General features: G+C 31.9%; 5 protein-coding genes across 5 annotated transcripts; 2 read left to right on the top strand and 3 right to left on the bottom strand.

The window, feature by feature from the left end:
* Nucleotides 1-181: 181 nt before the first annotated feature.
* On the top strand, nucleotides 182-5,576 carry psiE (PA14 domain-containing protein; the record flags this gene model as incomplete). Its single annotated transcript, XM_020573229.1, has 5 exons — nucleotides 182-1,447; nucleotides 1,533-2,187; nucleotides 3,359-4,099; nucleotides 4,161-5,453; nucleotides 5,530-5,576. The coding sequence occupies 5 exons, from the start codon at nucleotides 182-184 to the stop codon at nucleotides 5,574-5,576; spliced, it is 4,002 nt and encodes a 1,333-aa protein (XP_020437346.1).
* Nucleotides 5,577-5,847: 271 nt separating this feature from the next.
* PPL_02236 (DUF590 family protein) lies at nucleotides 5,848-7,634 on the bottom strand (the record flags this gene model as incomplete). The annotated part of the gene is made up of 3 exons (XM_020573228.1): nucleotides 5,848-6,309; nucleotides 6,381-6,660; nucleotides 6,742-7,634. The coding sequence occupies 3 exons, from the start codon at nucleotides 7,632-7,634 to the stop codon at nucleotides 5,848-5,850; spliced, it is 1,635 nt and encodes a 544-aa protein (XP_020437345.1).
* Nucleotides 7,635-7,821: 187 nt separating this feature from the next.
* On the bottom strand, nucleotides 7,822-10,422 carry PPL_02235 (WD40 repeat domain-containing protein; the record flags this gene model as incomplete). The annotated part of the gene is made up of 7 exons (XM_020573227.1): nucleotides 7,822-7,852; nucleotides 8,349-8,663; nucleotides 8,740-8,906; nucleotides 8,988-9,172; nucleotides 9,240-9,505; nucleotides 9,590-9,762; nucleotides 10,111-10,422. The coding sequence occupies 7 exons, from the start codon at nucleotides 10,420-10,422 to the stop codon at nucleotides 7,822-7,824; spliced, it is 1,449 nt and encodes a 482-aa protein (XP_020437344.1).
* Nucleotides 10,423-13,331: 2,909 nt separating this feature from the next.
* On the top strand, nucleotides 13,332-14,049 carry PPL_02234 (uncharacterized protein; the record flags this gene model as incomplete). The annotated part of the gene is made up of 2 exons (XM_020573226.1): nucleotides 13,332-13,847; nucleotides 14,038-14,049. 2 exons carry the CDS (start codon nucleotides 13,332-13,334, stop codon nucleotides 14,047-14,049), a joined length of 528 nt encoding a protein of 175 aa, XP_020437343.1.
* Nucleotides 14,050-14,101: 52 nt separating this feature from the next.
* Nucleotides 14,102-16,745, bottom strand: PPL_02233 (uncharacterized protein; the record flags this gene model as incomplete). The annotated part of the gene is made up of 7 exons (XM_020573225.1): nucleotides 14,102-14,611; nucleotides 14,690-14,986; nucleotides 15,095-15,391; nucleotides 15,499-15,640; nucleotides 15,724-15,921; nucleotides 16,298-16,342; nucleotides 16,732-16,745. The coding sequence occupies 7 exons, from the start codon at nucleotides 16,743-16,745 to the stop codon at nucleotides 14,102-14,104; spliced, it is 1,503 nt and encodes a 500-aa protein (XP_020437342.1).
* Between the last annotated feature and the right edge of the window lie 76 nt (nucleotides 16,746-16,821).

Below are 16,821 nucleotides of genomic sequence, written 5' to 3'. Positions count from 1 at the left end.
ATATTTCATTGTTTTTTAGCACAACCACAGCATAATTAAATTACAATTTTTTTTATTGTAATATATTTGTATGAAAAATTAATATATATTAATTCATTATATTCTTTTAAAAACTATAGTTATATAAAACTAAAACAAAAACATAATGATTGATAATAGTATTATAAGTAATACTAATAATATGAATAATAATATAAATGAAAATGATAATGATCTAGAAAAGGAAAAAGAAAAGGAAAAGGAAAAAGAAAAAGATAAAGAAATCAAAGATACAATTATTGTTGAAAGTAATACAAAAGAGCAAATTGATAATAAAAGTAAAAAAGATAGTAGTAATAGTAATAAAACAGATATAAATAGTAAAGAGAAGAAAGAAAGTTATACATTTAGATCATCGTTATCATCCTTTTTATCGAGTTATTATAATAATGCAACCACTAGCACAGTGTCATCTAAGGATAGTAAAGAATCGAGTGGATTACTCTCGGGAATAAAGAATTCAATATCGTTGATCACCAATAATCTACCTTCGACACCGTCGATGTTGACCTCATTGTCACCCATCACTTTACTGTCATACGTCTCCAGTAGTATTCCATTTCCAATATCATACAATCGAACAACGACCAACAGCAGTGGCGCTGCCGGTGGAACTGCAACAGCCAATGGCGGAGTAGTCGGAAATGGACAACCGTTAGACGCACACATCACCAAGACCATTACCAACCTTGAAGCATGCTTCGCTGAGATCAAAGACAGACTTTCACTACCACAACACAGTCACCTGATTTCCACCATAGACAGTTTTATAGATTCTATTCATGAGTCATCCGTTGGTGAAGCTGACAATCAACAAAACACTGAGACTAACAATAGCAATGATAATGACAATGCAGACAACAATCAACAACAACAACAACAATCTGAAAACAAACAAATGCTATCAACAAGTGATATCTCAACTTCAACAATGTCGTTTATCGCTACTGCACTGCCGATGCTATTGCATGCTTGTGCTGGTGTATCATTCAAGTCACAGTCGTCTACTATCACTTCGAGCAGTCCAAAGCTGTCGGCGTTTAAGGAGCTTTCAAGTCAGCAGATTGAAGTTGTAATCTATGAGTATCTCGAACAGTATATCACTACTAGGTTGTATCGTCGTATCTTCTCGTTGCGCTCAAACATCGAGATGGATACACGTCTCTGCGAACACATCTCCACCTTTCAATTCATCACGCCATCGAATCTAGACTTTGACAACAGCATGATATCGAACCAGCAGCTCGAACAAATACAAGAGCAGCTGCTACACATGACCAGCTGTAAAACACCAAGAGAGAAATTGAATTCACTACGCAAGAGTTTCACCATTCTCTTTAAGCTATTGACACAAGATAAGAGTAAACCACCAATCGGTGCTGATTTACTTTTACCAATTGTTATTTATGTATGTATACATACATAATCATTTTGTTTTTATTTGATTATTATTATTATTATTAACAATATTATTAATATGTGTATTTATATAGGTGTTAATTAAATCAAATCTACCATTTTTGTTATCGAATGTACAGTTTATTACTTTGTTTAGAGATCCAAATTTAATTGAACCAGAGACAAACTACTATTTGGTTACTTTGATTACTGCTGCTACTTTTATTCAGAATATGACGGTCGATCAATTGACAAAGACAGACACCAACAATGAAGCAAACACCAACAAGATTGCCAATAGCGAAGAAACCACCACCACCACCGATAGTACTCAAAACGTAGAGAATGTCGAATCAAATGATAAAGTTAACAATGAAAATAAGGACAATTCTGTGAACAATGTTAACCACACTCCCATAAAAATAGATAATAACAATATCATCGATAGTTTGAAACAAAAAGATAATAATAATAACAGCAACAATAGTAATAATAATAATAATAATCAAGATAAAGTGGTAGTTCCTGTTATTGAAAATATAGGTGAACCAAACAGTACAACCATTTTCGAAATCAAAAAGAAGCAATGGAAGTATTATAAGAGTAAACCAGAGGATCTTTCAATTAAAGATGTTAAAGAGTTGATTAAAGATTTCGATTCATTGGTAGATATATGGTTTAACAACAACAACAACAATAATAATAATAATAATAATAATAACAACAATTACAATAACAATAGCAATAGTAGTAAAAATGGCAACACTTAAAAAAGTTAAACAAATAAAAAAGTGGTGAAATTGTATAGTATATCATATAGAAAACCAGTCTGTTTGTGTGATTGTGTTTGTGTGGTGGATTTGTTGTTTTAACTAGATCCTATTTTTATTACTTTCACATTTACCTATCTTAGTGATGTTAGTGTATCAATCTTTTCTACACACACACTGATATATAATATAATATAATCTCGATCCAATTTTAATCATTCCAGTGTTATAACAATGTTGTTATTCTATTGTTTTTTAATACAAGATGTTTAAATAAAATGATACAGTCAATGTAGGGAGCAATTATAAAAACAAAAATGGTGGTTGAATTTGAATTTGATTTAATTCCCCCAAAGAAAGAAAGAAAAACAAACAACTTCAGTGTAAATCAAATAAATAAAAGTAAATGATACATTCACACACATATGTGATTCATATTTTTTTACTTTTTTTTTTTTTTTTTGGTTTTGTAATAGATTGTGTTTGATGATCAACACACTCCATCCCCCAATTCTCTAACTTAACCTCATTCCACTTGAAAGTTAAAAGTTTAAATATTATATTTTTTTGTTTAGTGGTAAACTATGATGTGTGTTGGGAGTGAGTTTATTCGTACAATTAGAAGTATAAATAATTATTAAATATAGGAACCAAACTGAAGAGTTGTTAGTTTGATCAATAGGTGATTGTGATGATTCTGACATAAATACCCACACAACCTAGCCAAATTGATCAACTAACTTGGAATCACAATTTGATCCTGCTCAATGTTTTTAAACACATTTAATATAAATAAAACCAAACAAATATAATATTATAATATTTATATTCAAGAAAATTTAAATAGGTGTTTTTAACATATATATTTATCAAGTTAATTTGTTTAATCAATTCAATAACATTGTTTGTTTTCTAATCTTTATTTTTTTATATCTTTCAATATTTATTTATTTTAACTTTTTATTAATTTAAACTTTTTATTTATTTTAACTTTTATTTATTTAACATTTTACAATGAAATATATACATATAAATAATTTATTTTTATTATTATTACTTTTAGTTGTTAAAATAAATTGTAAATAAATGATGAATAAATAATAAAATGGTGAAATTTCAAAAAAGTTTCTAATAATTAATTTTAATTTTAGGTCAAACTCAACCAAGTTCTAAAACATATACAGTTACTATATATGATCATCATCCATGGTTGAATCCAGATTTCGAGGCGCCAATTGAACATGGTGTTGTTACACCGGGATTGGTAACTCAAACTCTTAATGCAAATGGACTGCCAGAATTCATTGGTGCTAATGGTGCTGGTGCCATCACCAATGCCTCGACCTATTCTCAGTGGTTCCACAGTGTACCGGGTGTAAATATTCCTTTGAATCTAGATTTGGTGTTCAGCCAAAACACTAGTGACCAAAGTAAATATTATCTTATCAATGAGCATTTCTTCCCGATCAACAACAAAGGTTGGGATGCCATAAAGAACGCAGATGGATCCAATGTCTATAGACTCTATAATGACAGTGTCAGTTATCAAAACTTCCATTTCTGTCTACATTTGTCTGCTTCCTTCCATTTCAAGGGTTCCGAAACTTTTGTTTTTGCTGGTGACGACGATGTCTGGTTGTATATTAACAACAAGTTGCAAGTAGATTTGGGAGGAATTCACGAGATGGCCAACTACACTTTGGACTTTTCCTCCATTGGAATAAAAGCCGGTGATTTCTGTCAATTTGACTTTTTCTACTGTGAAAGACACACAATTGCTTCCGAGATTACCATCACCACCGGTTTGGATTTGATTTGTTCTTACACCGATTATTGTGGAGTTTGCCAAGGTTCAGGTGCTTGTTGTAATGATAAAGTTGATTGTAATGATGGTATGTATCAAATATTATAAATAACAAGTTGAATTTCTGTATTAATTAAATTATAAAAAAGGTAATGCTTGTACAATTGATGCTTGTCCAACACAATTGAATAATGCTAGTTTGGCCAATGGAAATTGGAAGAATTTCTGTACTCATACACCAGTCACATGCACACCAAATAACAAATGTGATATTGTGAGTTGTAATAGTGCCACTGGAAAATGTGACCATTCACCACGTACTTGTCCACCAATTCCATGTAATACAGTGATTTGTAATGTGAATTTGGGATGTCAATACACACCAGTTCAATGTCCTTCCGATTTATGTAATAACTATCATTGCGACGCAGGTACCAACACCTGTTTGGCCACTCCAGTTAATTGTGACGATGGCAATCCCTGTACTACCGACACCTGTAATCTTAAGTACGGATGTCAATACATCAATAAGACATGTGACCAATGCAGCGAATGTGTTCAGGGAACATGCACACCTATCACTGGATGTGTCAACTGTACCACTCCATGTTTGGCACCGGATGACAAGTGTTTGAAATCCGTCTGTGACAAAGGTGTTTGTTCAACTGTTTCCAGTGTTATCACTGATAACAATCCATGTACAACCGATACCTGTATCGATGGTATCACTTACTATGCTGCTGTGGAGTGTAACAACACCGACAAATGTCAACATGCAATCTGTAACGCCACAACCGGAAAGTGTGATTTCACACCTGTCAATTGTAGTGATGGTAATCCATGTACTTTGGATAGCTGTACCAATGGAACTTGTGTAAATGTAGTTAATACTTGTGACGATGGAAACTACTGTACCATAGACACCTGTGATGAGCAGAAGGGCTGTGCTCACACTCCAATGGTATGTGCCGCTCCAGACAAATGTACAGTCTCAGTTTGCAACAGTACCACCAAGAGCTGTGTCAATCAGCCAAGAGTATGTGAAGAGCCAGCAGATTTCTGCCAGATCGCAATTTGTAATAATAATCTCGGATGTCTGACGATCGAACGTGCATGCATTCCACCATCACCAGACTGTCCATATGCAGTCTGTAACAATGTGAGTAGAGCTTGTGAGATTAAGAACTACAGTCCGACCCCATTCAGTTGTATCAGCTCGGCTGCCAAAGCCGGTATTGCTATTGGTGCGGCTGCGATCGCTGGTATTGTCATTGGAGGTGCAGCAGCTCTAGCTTTAGCTGCTTTCGGTGGAAAGAAGGGTTACGAATTGTGGAAAGCCAACCAAGACAACAAGATCAGTGGTTCCAACTCTAACCCACTATATCAACCAAATCCAAATAATCGTGATAATCCAATGTATCAAAGTTCCGGTAATTTAACAGGTAATAATTAGAATATATATTTATAATATAAATTAATAAAAAGTGAATAGTTTTAATATTTTTAATATTTTTAAAGATAACAAATTTGATCATGATCCTAAATTTGTGGTGCAGAATTTCTAAATTCATTTTTTTATTTAATAATTCATCAACTAGTTTTATAATTTAGTTTTGATCCATGAAATATTATGTCAATAACATAAATATAACCAACTTTAAAAGACAAATATTAAACTATTTTGAAATTTCATTTCTTGTATTAATTGAATGATATATTAATATTATCTCACTTTACTATAAAACTAATAAATTTAAAGTTAATTTTCATGACAAAGAAAAAAAGGTAGAAATCGTATTGATTGCTTTGGAGTAAACCTTAAAAAAAATATAAATTTTAATTAAACAAAGATATTGTTTGATTTGAATCGGGTGTACGTGAGAACAAATCGGGACAATTTGAGTTAAGACTTCCTTTGTTTGCACCAATCTGAACCAACACCCAACCAGAACCATATGGGTAAGTGGCAACTGCAACAACCGCAATCACAAATAGATATAGTGTCAAGAATCTCTTCATTGAGCCCTGAATACGGTGAGGTCTACGACATATCTTTAGCATTCTGAACTTATCTACGTAGATCTCGACAATGTTACAGACGACACCAAACACTGTGACCATCGGGTAGATCGATAATCCAAGATAAACAATGAATTGACGATAGAGAATCTCAAGATACTCCTCTGCCAGATCGAATTCAGGTTTGTAGCTGTCAGTTGATTTCTTTCCACGTCTCTCTATACATTTACCAAGACGGGCCATACCAACTGAATATACTATTTCCCAAATATTTTGAAGCTATATAAATAAAACAAAACAAACAACGATTAGAAAAATCATTAATGATAATAAAAGAGTGCTATACATACTGTCAAATCTAAAAGTAAAATAAAAAGGAATTGTGATCCTACATCAACCAATGGACAACCATTATCAATCTTTTCATTTGTGTAACTACTAAAGATTTTGTCACGCAACAAATACAATACTAATACATTGATTACTTTGAATACAAAGATTTTCAAAGTGTTGTGATTTCTGAAACCTGTCCATGTTCTGTGTTTTTCGAAATAGGTAAGATATAGACAAATGAAATCATATATAATATTAAAGAATCTAATAACAATTGATGATACAAGTGATGTAGTTCTAAATTTTCATGAATTTAATTTGTTAGAATCGAAATGGAATGGAATAGAAACAGTAGTAATAAAATAAAATAAAACTTACAAAAGTCCAGATAAAAATTGATGATCGTTAACAGTACGTAAAACATATACATTACAAACGGCTGAACTGGCAAGTAATATTACAAAGATAGCATAGGAAAAGGTGAATCTAACAATACGAGAGGTACGTGTAACATTGAGGTTGGATTTGATGTCATCGTCATCTTCGAAACCGTCTTCGAAATCGGTGAGATTTCTATTCTTGAAATATCGGTGAACCTTTAGCGCGTAGATCGGTCCCATCAGGAAGGTGAGAATGACGGCAGCGCCCGTCGACCAGAAATAGAATGGTCTGGTACGTTCGTCAACGTAGGAACGCAGATTAATGGCAATAAAGAAATAGTCTCTGATCGAAAAGTCTTGGAATTGATGTTGGTTGCTCTCAAAGTAGAGATGTGGAATGAAACTCACGAGAACGGTCGCCAGTAGAATGACATTGATGATAATACAGAACCAAATGAAATCGAAATACAAATAGATTCCAATGCCAAAGGTCTCCTCGATTTGCTGCATCGTGCAGCTCATCGGGAGTGAGTGTTTGCGGTGCTCGGTTGCCGCAGCGATATCGAGTGCGTCCACACTCTCTGCCATCTGCGCAGAGAGGAACGGCTGGCCACCACGTGTATACTCCACGGTGTAACCCGCTGGTATAGCGGCTTTCTTTGCGCTAATAGTGTACCCAAACATATTCTCAAGAAATCTTTGTCCACTTGTATAGTCTTCGTAGTCTATATATTCTGAGCCAGTTCTTAGATATACTTTACTGTTACTCTCTCTATTACTGACTCCATCTTCCATTTCAACATGTTTTCTATCACTATCATCTGCTGATGCTGCTGATACATCCTCCAATTTTATTTTATCACTATCATATTCATCACTGGATTGTGTCATTATTTTTTATTTTTCTATAGAAATGTTTATATGTGTGTTGATTGTTTGTTTGTGCGTGTGAGTGAGTGAGTGTGTTTATGATTGTGATTGTAATTGTAATATATAAACTAAAAATAATACTAAATTTTGTTTGGAATTTAAAAACAACAACTTTTATATTTCGAACTTAATCTTATCATATATGAAATTAAGAAATTTCTCTTGTTGTTGAAAGACTACTATAATACAAAAAGGTATGAAGTTGGTGTTTTGTTGTTGTTAAATTATGTGTTTATATTTGTTCAAACTTATACATATAATCTAAATTTCTGATGTGTGTACAAAATAATTATTAAATTATAGTTGGTGTCAAATTGGGAAGGCAAATTGTGTATGAACCAAAAGTTGAAGCACAATCAAAAAACACACTTTCAACCTCAAAAAGTTTTAAAAATATTAAGTAGTTTTTTTGTTTTTAGAGATCGATCGAATAACTGCTAATAAAATCAGTGTTATTTTTGGTTTACGACTTAGTGATCACACCACCAAATCTTTTTTCGAACAAAATAAAAATAAAATAAATCAAATTTAAATTAATTAAACTAGTTTTGTTTGTGTGATCGTGTTGTTTATAAATAAATAAATTTATTTTTTATTATTATTATACAAGTTTACATTTTCTTTTCTTTTTTTTTTTTTTTTTTTTATAAATATGTTGTAGTTACTTAGTTTTACATTAGATTACAAGTTTTTTTAGTATTGTTTTTTGCACCAGAGAAATCCCAAACTCTTATGGTTTTGTCGTAGGAACCCGATATAATCTTGGTGTCATCGAAATAAGCGCATCTTATCATACCCTGATGTGCATCGAGTTTGTGATATTTACCCATCTTCATGGGACCGCCACTGATATCTGTGTTACAATTCCAAACATAGAGATTCTTATCGAGTGACCCACTGACAATCCTCTCTTTATCAAGATGCAACACAGAAATAGGATTTTGATGTCCGATAAAATGATATTCTAATCTACCTGAATCCAATCGATAGCTTTAACAACAATATTAAAAAAAACTATTAGTTTATGATCAATCCATATCAATATCAATAGAATAATGAATGTTACCTTGAAACAGTATGATCATTAGAACCTGTTATAATAATATTATGTGAAGGTTGAAACTTTAAACAATAAACGGTTGCATCGACTTTGATTGATTTCGTACCTACAACATCTCTTTTATCCCAAACTTTAATAGTTTCATCAATTCCAGAGCTTGCTATCAATCCATCCTATTGTTTAGAACAATAAGAGTAGTATTAGTATTTTGGGATAAAGAGATATATAAATATATACAATATAGATATACTTACAACAACAGAGAAACAATGAATATCATTTGTGTGACCTTGAAAATTGCGTACAGTTTGACCGGTTTCAACATCAATTAAACTGAGAATATTACCACCGGAAACCACAATATGATTCTTTTGATCTTCACACCACTCTATATTTAAAAGTGCTGATTTAGGAAACCCTATTGATGATACCATTTTATCTATAAATAAAAATAATAGTTAGCATTTATAACGTAATAATAAAATAATATAATATATATTAATTACTTTGTAAAACATCCCACAACTTTATAGTTTTATCTTTTGCACCACTGCAAAATAGAGTACTATTGTAGTTGCCTTTCAATGAACTGATGAAATAGAGATGACCTTTTTCACTAAACTTTTGAGTTCCATCGGTGATATCCCACAGATTGATATGACCATTTTTTGTACCTGTTATTACTTGCTTGTTGGTATGATCGAGTTGCATACATTCTACGTCGTTGGTTGGAATAACTAATTTACATTCTGCGCTTGAATAGTCCCAAACTCTTTGAGTAACGAATGTTAATTAATTAACAATTTCTACTAGATAGATTAATTCTATAGATTCCAAATTAGATAGAGTACTATACCTTAAAGATTTATCATAAGATGAACTAATAATTGATTCTCCGTTAAACAAAATAGATGAAATCGGTTCGGAATGTCCAACGAGTGTGGTGACTTCATATTTTCCATTTCTCCAATTGTCCCTTGCACTCTTTTTCTCTTTCATCACCCATTTAAAGTTAACATTTTCACCTGTCTAAAAGTATTCAAGAATAAATGATTAATGATCTGTTTATAAATTTGTGTACAGTAGTAGTAAATGTAGATTTTAAAGATTTGATAGACAGATAGAAAAAGATTGAACGAGTAGATCTACTACGTTATCTTTGTTGTGTTATTGTTGGAGATCTATAAGATCATGACTTTAAATGGTGGAGGTGTGATCTATTGGATGATGTACTTTAAATAGTGGAGGTGATCTATTGAATGACGTCTTTTTAAATAGATTAATCCAGAGCTCGTTCGTTGTTGCTAGCTTATTAAAGTGGTGGCAAACAACAGAGAGTCTACACAGGTCAGTATCGTCGAGCAATTCAAAAATTACTATAAGAATCTCCGATGGCAAATTGTAAATTGAAGTTGCAACAATTGAAACTGAGACAACTGAATTTAATTTGCTATTGATACCATTACTGATGACACTGTAGCTATTTGTAAAGAATGATGATGATGTTGTTGTTGATGATGATGATGATGATGATGATTCTATTGTTGAAGTTATTGCATTTGAAATTGATGTTGCTTCTAAACTTGTTAAAGTGTATTGAAGCTCATCTTCTTTTGGAATTTGTTGTTGTTGTTGATGTAATCGATGTTGCTGTTGTTGTTGTTGATCCTCAATAGCTTTATTGTACATTTGTTGAAGTAGTTAATTAATATTAACTGCTACTTTTTTTTTTTTTTTGTAAATAGTCTTATCAAAATATTTATTTGCAAATTTTGGTTGTGTGATTGGCTTTGTGATCACAACCACTCTCCTAAATTGTTTTTTTTTAATATCTTTTATTATTATTTTAAAATCGTCAATTAAAATTGTGTAAATAAACAATTATTATTAAATATTTTGAAACATAATCAATAAAGTTAATACTGTTTTAAGATAATTATAATTTATAGTGTTAGTTATAAAGAAAGAAAAAAACAAAACCACAAACAAACAAACACTTTTATTATTAATATCTTTGAATAATAACACCTCACTAAACAAAATGAAATAATTAACAACAAACACCTTTATATAAACAAAACAATCATAAAGTTGTTACCAACAAACACTCTCACACCACAACACACAAACATAACAAGCAAACATAAAAATTTATAGAGGTGGTGGTGAGGTCAATGATTTTATGTTGTTTTTCAATGTTGTGAGTAATTTACCAAGATGTTTAAGCAACTGCTACTGATACAGTTTCAGGTGAAGCAAATAAAGTTCAGCTTCTAACCTTTTACTTGATTGATTTATATATCAATGTTTGTCTCTCTTTTGTGTGATGTGTCTGTCCAATCGATCACCACCCACTTCATTCAATCACAGATTAACCATTCAATATTCATATGATAAAATTAAAGCAAAGCAAAGAAAACATAAACCAATCCAACAACAATATATACACACACATATAATATATTATTTTCAGTAGTAATCGTAGGTAGTAGTGACAGTTAAATAAATAACAAATTGTTTGTTTTTTTTTCAGGTTGTTAAAAAATTGTTATTATATTATTATTGTTAGTTTTATAATCAATTTCTTTTTAATCCACATATGTTACAAATATCGATCCACAAATAATCATAGATGTAAACAAAACCCAAACCAAATATATATATTTTAAAAAAAATTAATTAAAAAACAAAACTTCTAGCTTAATTAAGAAGTGGAGGAAGAAAGATATAATTTATCTCTTAATTAAAAGATATTATATACCATCCCATCCATATTCATCCCATCATAATCTCAACAGCACACTGTCATCATCAACATATTATTTTTTTTTTGTTTCATTTTCAAATCCATCATTTTATTCATTCTCCTGTCAACAAACAAAAAAAAACAACAATAACAACAACTACAACGAGACAACAATCAACAACAACAACAATTATTAAATCAGAAAATTGTTTTTTTAGAAAACAATAATATTTTTAAAAATAATTATAATAGTAGTAATAATTTATTACAATTAATTGTTCATTAATTTAATCAAAAATCAATCCATCCACATCTATCAATCAATCCATCTTCATATTTTCCAAGCTTAAAAAATCCAAACATAAACATAAACAAAGCAGTAGTCGTACTATTACAAATAGAATAAATCTTTAATCTATTTATCAATCTATTTATTTATATTTCCTTAAAATTAAATTATAATCCATCTACTACCATAATAACATAATAATTATTTTATTAAATGAGTAAAATAATATTATCACCTATTATTTTAGCAAATATTATCCAAAAGGTTTGTGAAGATGAACCAACACATTATGTATTGATCAAACTGTCATTGGTCTGTAAGAGATGGGCCACCACTCTGGTGCCAACACACTTTACACAGTTAAAGAGTGGTAATTTCGAAAGAGTCATAAAGTTAGCGACAAAATCCCTACTAAATGTGGCTGGAGCACGCGAGTGTAGGTTTTCAGATATCCAACTGCTGCGTCCCACAAACAAGTCACACTACCAACAACTGTCCAACGGAAAACTACTCCAATTCCTCCAGAGATGTCCCAGCATACGCTCACTGTCTCTCTACAACTACAGTCTCGATAACGAATCGAATTTCGGTGGCATCATGAGTGAAATCATTAGAAACGATAATGTGTCACTCACCAAGCTGGAACTGATGAATATCGACTTGGTATCCAATGGAGCGACAATGATTATCATGTCGCTCAAAAACAATATACTTATCACCGAATTAAATCTTAGCCGAAATTTCCTGAGAGAAAAAGATGGTATCATCCTTGGTGATACGCTTCGACACAATAAATCACTCACCAAACTCGATGTCAGTTTCAATGAATTCAGAATAAGCGGTCTCAAAGCAATTATAGAGGCACTTCAATACAACAAATCTCTGGTGGAACTGAACTTGGAAGCGGTTTGTCGGCTGGACTGTATGATAACCGGATTGAATCTGTCGTCGCCGCCACTGACTCCCACCTCCAACCTCCACTCGAACTCCCTCAATGGAATGGGTGCTCTGAACAGTCCGAGCACCAATATACTCTTGACGATCAATGGCGGCGCTCTGGGCAATCTTAGTTTCAACGGTCCCAGCAGTTTCAATAGTCTAACAATTAGTCCATCGAACTTTACACCACCAGTATTCCCACAGCTCAGCGACTTGTGCCAACCCAACTGGATTCCCTCGTCTCCATCTTCAATCTCAATGAATACCAAACTAATTGAAGGTATTACCATGTTGAAAAACAATTCCACACTGAAATATCTGAATCTCAGTCACAATACTTTTGGAAAACACTTTAACAACTCACTTTCTGAACTGATTTCCTGCAACCAATCCATTACCACACTTCACCTGAACTACTTGAAATTGGATGATGAATGTGGCGCGAAAATCGGTAGAGCTCTGAAAACCAACAACTCTTTGAAAACTCTTTCACTTATTTATAATCAACTTGGCAAGGAATCTGGATTTGAAATCGCATTGAATTTGTGCAACAACACATCGATCACCCAACTCTATCTGTCCAACAACCTGTTGAACGAGGAGATCGGTTCGGAACTCTACAATATGCTACGATCAAACACTACTCTTACAAGTCTCGACCTCTCTGATAACAATATCGGCGCCAACGGTGCAAAGCAAATCATGGAAGGTCTACGCTATAACAGCACATTGACGAAACTCTACTTTAAGAACAACAAAATCGGAGATAATGCCGGTGCCTATATCTCAACGATGATCAAAGACAACAAATGTCTGCAATATCTCGATATCAGTGAGAACAACTTGCAAACCAATGCAGGTATACTCGTATCACTCAGTCTTGAATCCAACTCAACATTGAAATACCTCAATCTTGCACACAATCAAATGTTAGAGGCATCGAATAACTCTGACTCCAACATCAAACGTTGTCACCAAGCACTTCAAAATATCTTCCAGAGAAATAAAACAATGACAAATCTCGAGTTGGAAGGCAACTGTCTATTGGAGAACATTGCCAAAGAAATCAACAGCTCACTCGCCAGAAATCTAATGTTGGGTGGAACCAGAAAGAAAAAGAAAAAATTATTTTCTTTGCTTGTAAAGTGAGTGATTTAATCAAATAAAATCAAAAAGAAAAAGAAAGAAACAATTATTACTATTTATATTGATTTGATCAACTATTCATTTTAATTGACTTAACTTTATTATTATTACATTATTATTATTTTAAATTAATTATTTTTTTTTTGTTTTTTTTTTTTGTTTACTCTCTTTAATTACTAATTAGTTTGATGATTAATAATAAACTCTCTGTTACATTGAAAATATCTATCTTTTTTTTTTTTTTTTTTTTAGGCTTCGTAAAGTTCAACATAATTTTGTGGGACGAATCCAGTGGATCCGTTCAATTCAGCAAACCACCATCCACTCGAATCCTGTTCAGTCACTGAGAGAATATCACCTTCCTTAAAGCTCAACTCTGTGTCGCAACTAGCCTCGTAATCGTAAAGTCCACGTACACGTACAAGCTTGGCGGAAGGCTGGCTAATTCCACCGCTTGCACTTCCGTTAAAGTCGCCACCAGCACCGGCAGGTGCTCTTCCAAGCTCCTCCATTTGCTGTGAAATTAATCTCTGGTTCTCTTTGAGGGCATTGATCTTCTTGTCGGCCTCCATCAGCTCACCCTCTGCCTTCTTCTGCTCCTTTGGATCGTTTGCATAGAATTGAATCAACTTTTCGATACCAGCACGTGCTTGAATCTCTTGTTTAATTGTATTTGAAATCTCTGATAGTTGTGATTCTAACTTTTGAGTCTTTTGATCTGGTGTCAATCCAGAGTCCTTTGGTGTCAATCCCCAATCCTATAATAATAATAATAAAAACAATAAGTATTTCATTCTATAAAATTAATTTCTAATTAGACTATTCGCGATAATTACTTTAGTTTGACTGGTTGGTGGCTTGTATGTTCCAACTCTAAAGTTTGATGGTGAGTTTGAAGCTTGTGCCTCACCCTCGAATGGATAATAATCGATTGGTCCAGGTGGAGTTACATTTGTCTTATTCTCGGCAACCCATTGTCTAATATCAGCATCTTTATCAACTTGTTCAGCGGCCTGTTGAACAACGTCGGCGGCATGTGATACAACGGGTGGAATCTCCTTAATATACAAAGAAAGCTTATGCATTGCGTCTTTAGTTTGACTAATACGATCTTCTTCAAATGTTTGGAATTCCTTTTTAAAAAAATAATGGCAATAATAAAAATGATAGTGATAGTGATAGTAATAAAGAAGAAATTAATAAAAATGTGATGTATTGCTATTAACTTTTTCTTAACTTACCTTTAATAAGTTTGGCATCTCATTCATGTAGTACTCATTCTGCTTAACATTGGTTACGTTAAGACATTCTCTATATTCTTGGTCGGCTTGATTCGATTTTTCAGAGGCTTGGCTTGCCTTTGTGCTAAGTTGAGATACCTTGTCTTGCTTCATCTTTGGATCTGCCTGTCCCTTTGTTAAGGTGGTTTGCGCCAACTCTGCCTCCTTTGAGAGTTTATGGTAATTCATTTTAGCCTTTGTCAAAAGGTCCAATTGTGTCTTCATATCTTTTGTTAACTTTTGACCATCGGCAGTTAACTATATCAATTATAATTAATTTAAAAAAAATATTAATTTTTTTTTTTTCTTAATTAAAATATACAATTCCGATATTATTCGGAAATATCGAATCGATTACTCCTTACCTTCTTTCTAACATTCTCTTTATCTTTAACCATCTTTTCTATAATATTTGCAAGATCATTGTCCAAGTTTGAAAATGTAGCGTGTTGATTTCCGATTGACTCTAACTCTCCTAATGTTATTCTCCATGATTCTTTCAGTGATCTATTTAATTAATATGATATGTCGTAGATAACGGATGTTAGTAGTGAAATTGAATTGATAGTGATTCAATGATGATATCATACCCGTCAAGGAAAGGATTTGAAATTAATTTCTTTTGACCAGTTGATTTAACCAACTTTAGCAATGCTTTTGAGTAGTCGGATTCGAGGGTAGACAACTTTCTGAAGAAGTTTGACATCTCCTGATTACACTTGAGAACACCCTCTGTTCTCTTGTAGAGTGTATCGAATCCATCCAATAGATCTGTTGAATAACTCATCCTAATATATTTGTTTGTCTTTTATGATTATTAATTATTGTGCGTTGTTGTTTTGTTTTTTGTTTGATATCAATTGAACTAATAACCAATTCTAATCTAATCTAATATATTGTTGTGTTGTTTTGTTTTTTTTTTAAAAAAAAAAAGTTTTTTTATTATTGACTTTATTTGTTATATTTGCAATGAAACAAAAATAAAAGAAATTGGCTGTTGTTTTACTAATCTATTGTTTGATATGATTTGATTTTATTTTTTATTTTTTATTTTTTTTTTGATATCAAAAAAATACAAAAAACAAAAATGAGAGGTCAAAAAGTTACAAGAACAAAGAAAAAAAGAAGTTAAAATATATATGTTTATTTAATTTAACTATTTACTTATAAAGATACAATAGATATAATGACACAATTTGGATTCTTTTACTATAATATAATATAAAAGTATAAATTAATTGTTTTTTTTTTGATTTTTAAAAAGTTATAAATCTTGCCTTTTTTTTTTTTTTTTGATTTTGTTTTCAATTCACCACCCAAGATCATAATGTGATAGGGTGAGTTTTTTTCTGACAAAACTTCGATCTACAACCACCCAATTCCTTACATGTGATATTTTTTTTGATCAAATTTGATTTAAATATTTTGATTACTGTTAACACAGAACTATGAAAATAATATTAAATAGGTCACTTAAAAAAATTAATAATTCTTTTTTTTTTTTTAAAAAATAACACATATATGAAATATTTTATAAAGAATTTATCAAATAAATTCGAGGGGATCCTACACTGATAAAATCAGTAAGAATAAGATACATAATCGATAACATGTTTATCTTTTTTTATTCCCAATGAATTTTTCAACACTATCCATCGAACTATTCGTTTATTAATTGGCGAACTTCA

This window comes from Heterostelium album, assembly GCF_000004825.1.
Source record: "Heterostelium album PN500 unplaced genomic scaffold PPL_scaffold2, whole genome shotgun sequence".
Lineage (NCBI taxonomy): Eukaryota > Evosea > Eumycetozoa > Acytosteliales > Acytosteliaceae > Heterostelium > Heterostelium album.
The sequence above is the reverse complement of the archived record's forward strand: the minus strand, read 5'-3'. Positions and strand labels throughout refer to the sequence as shown.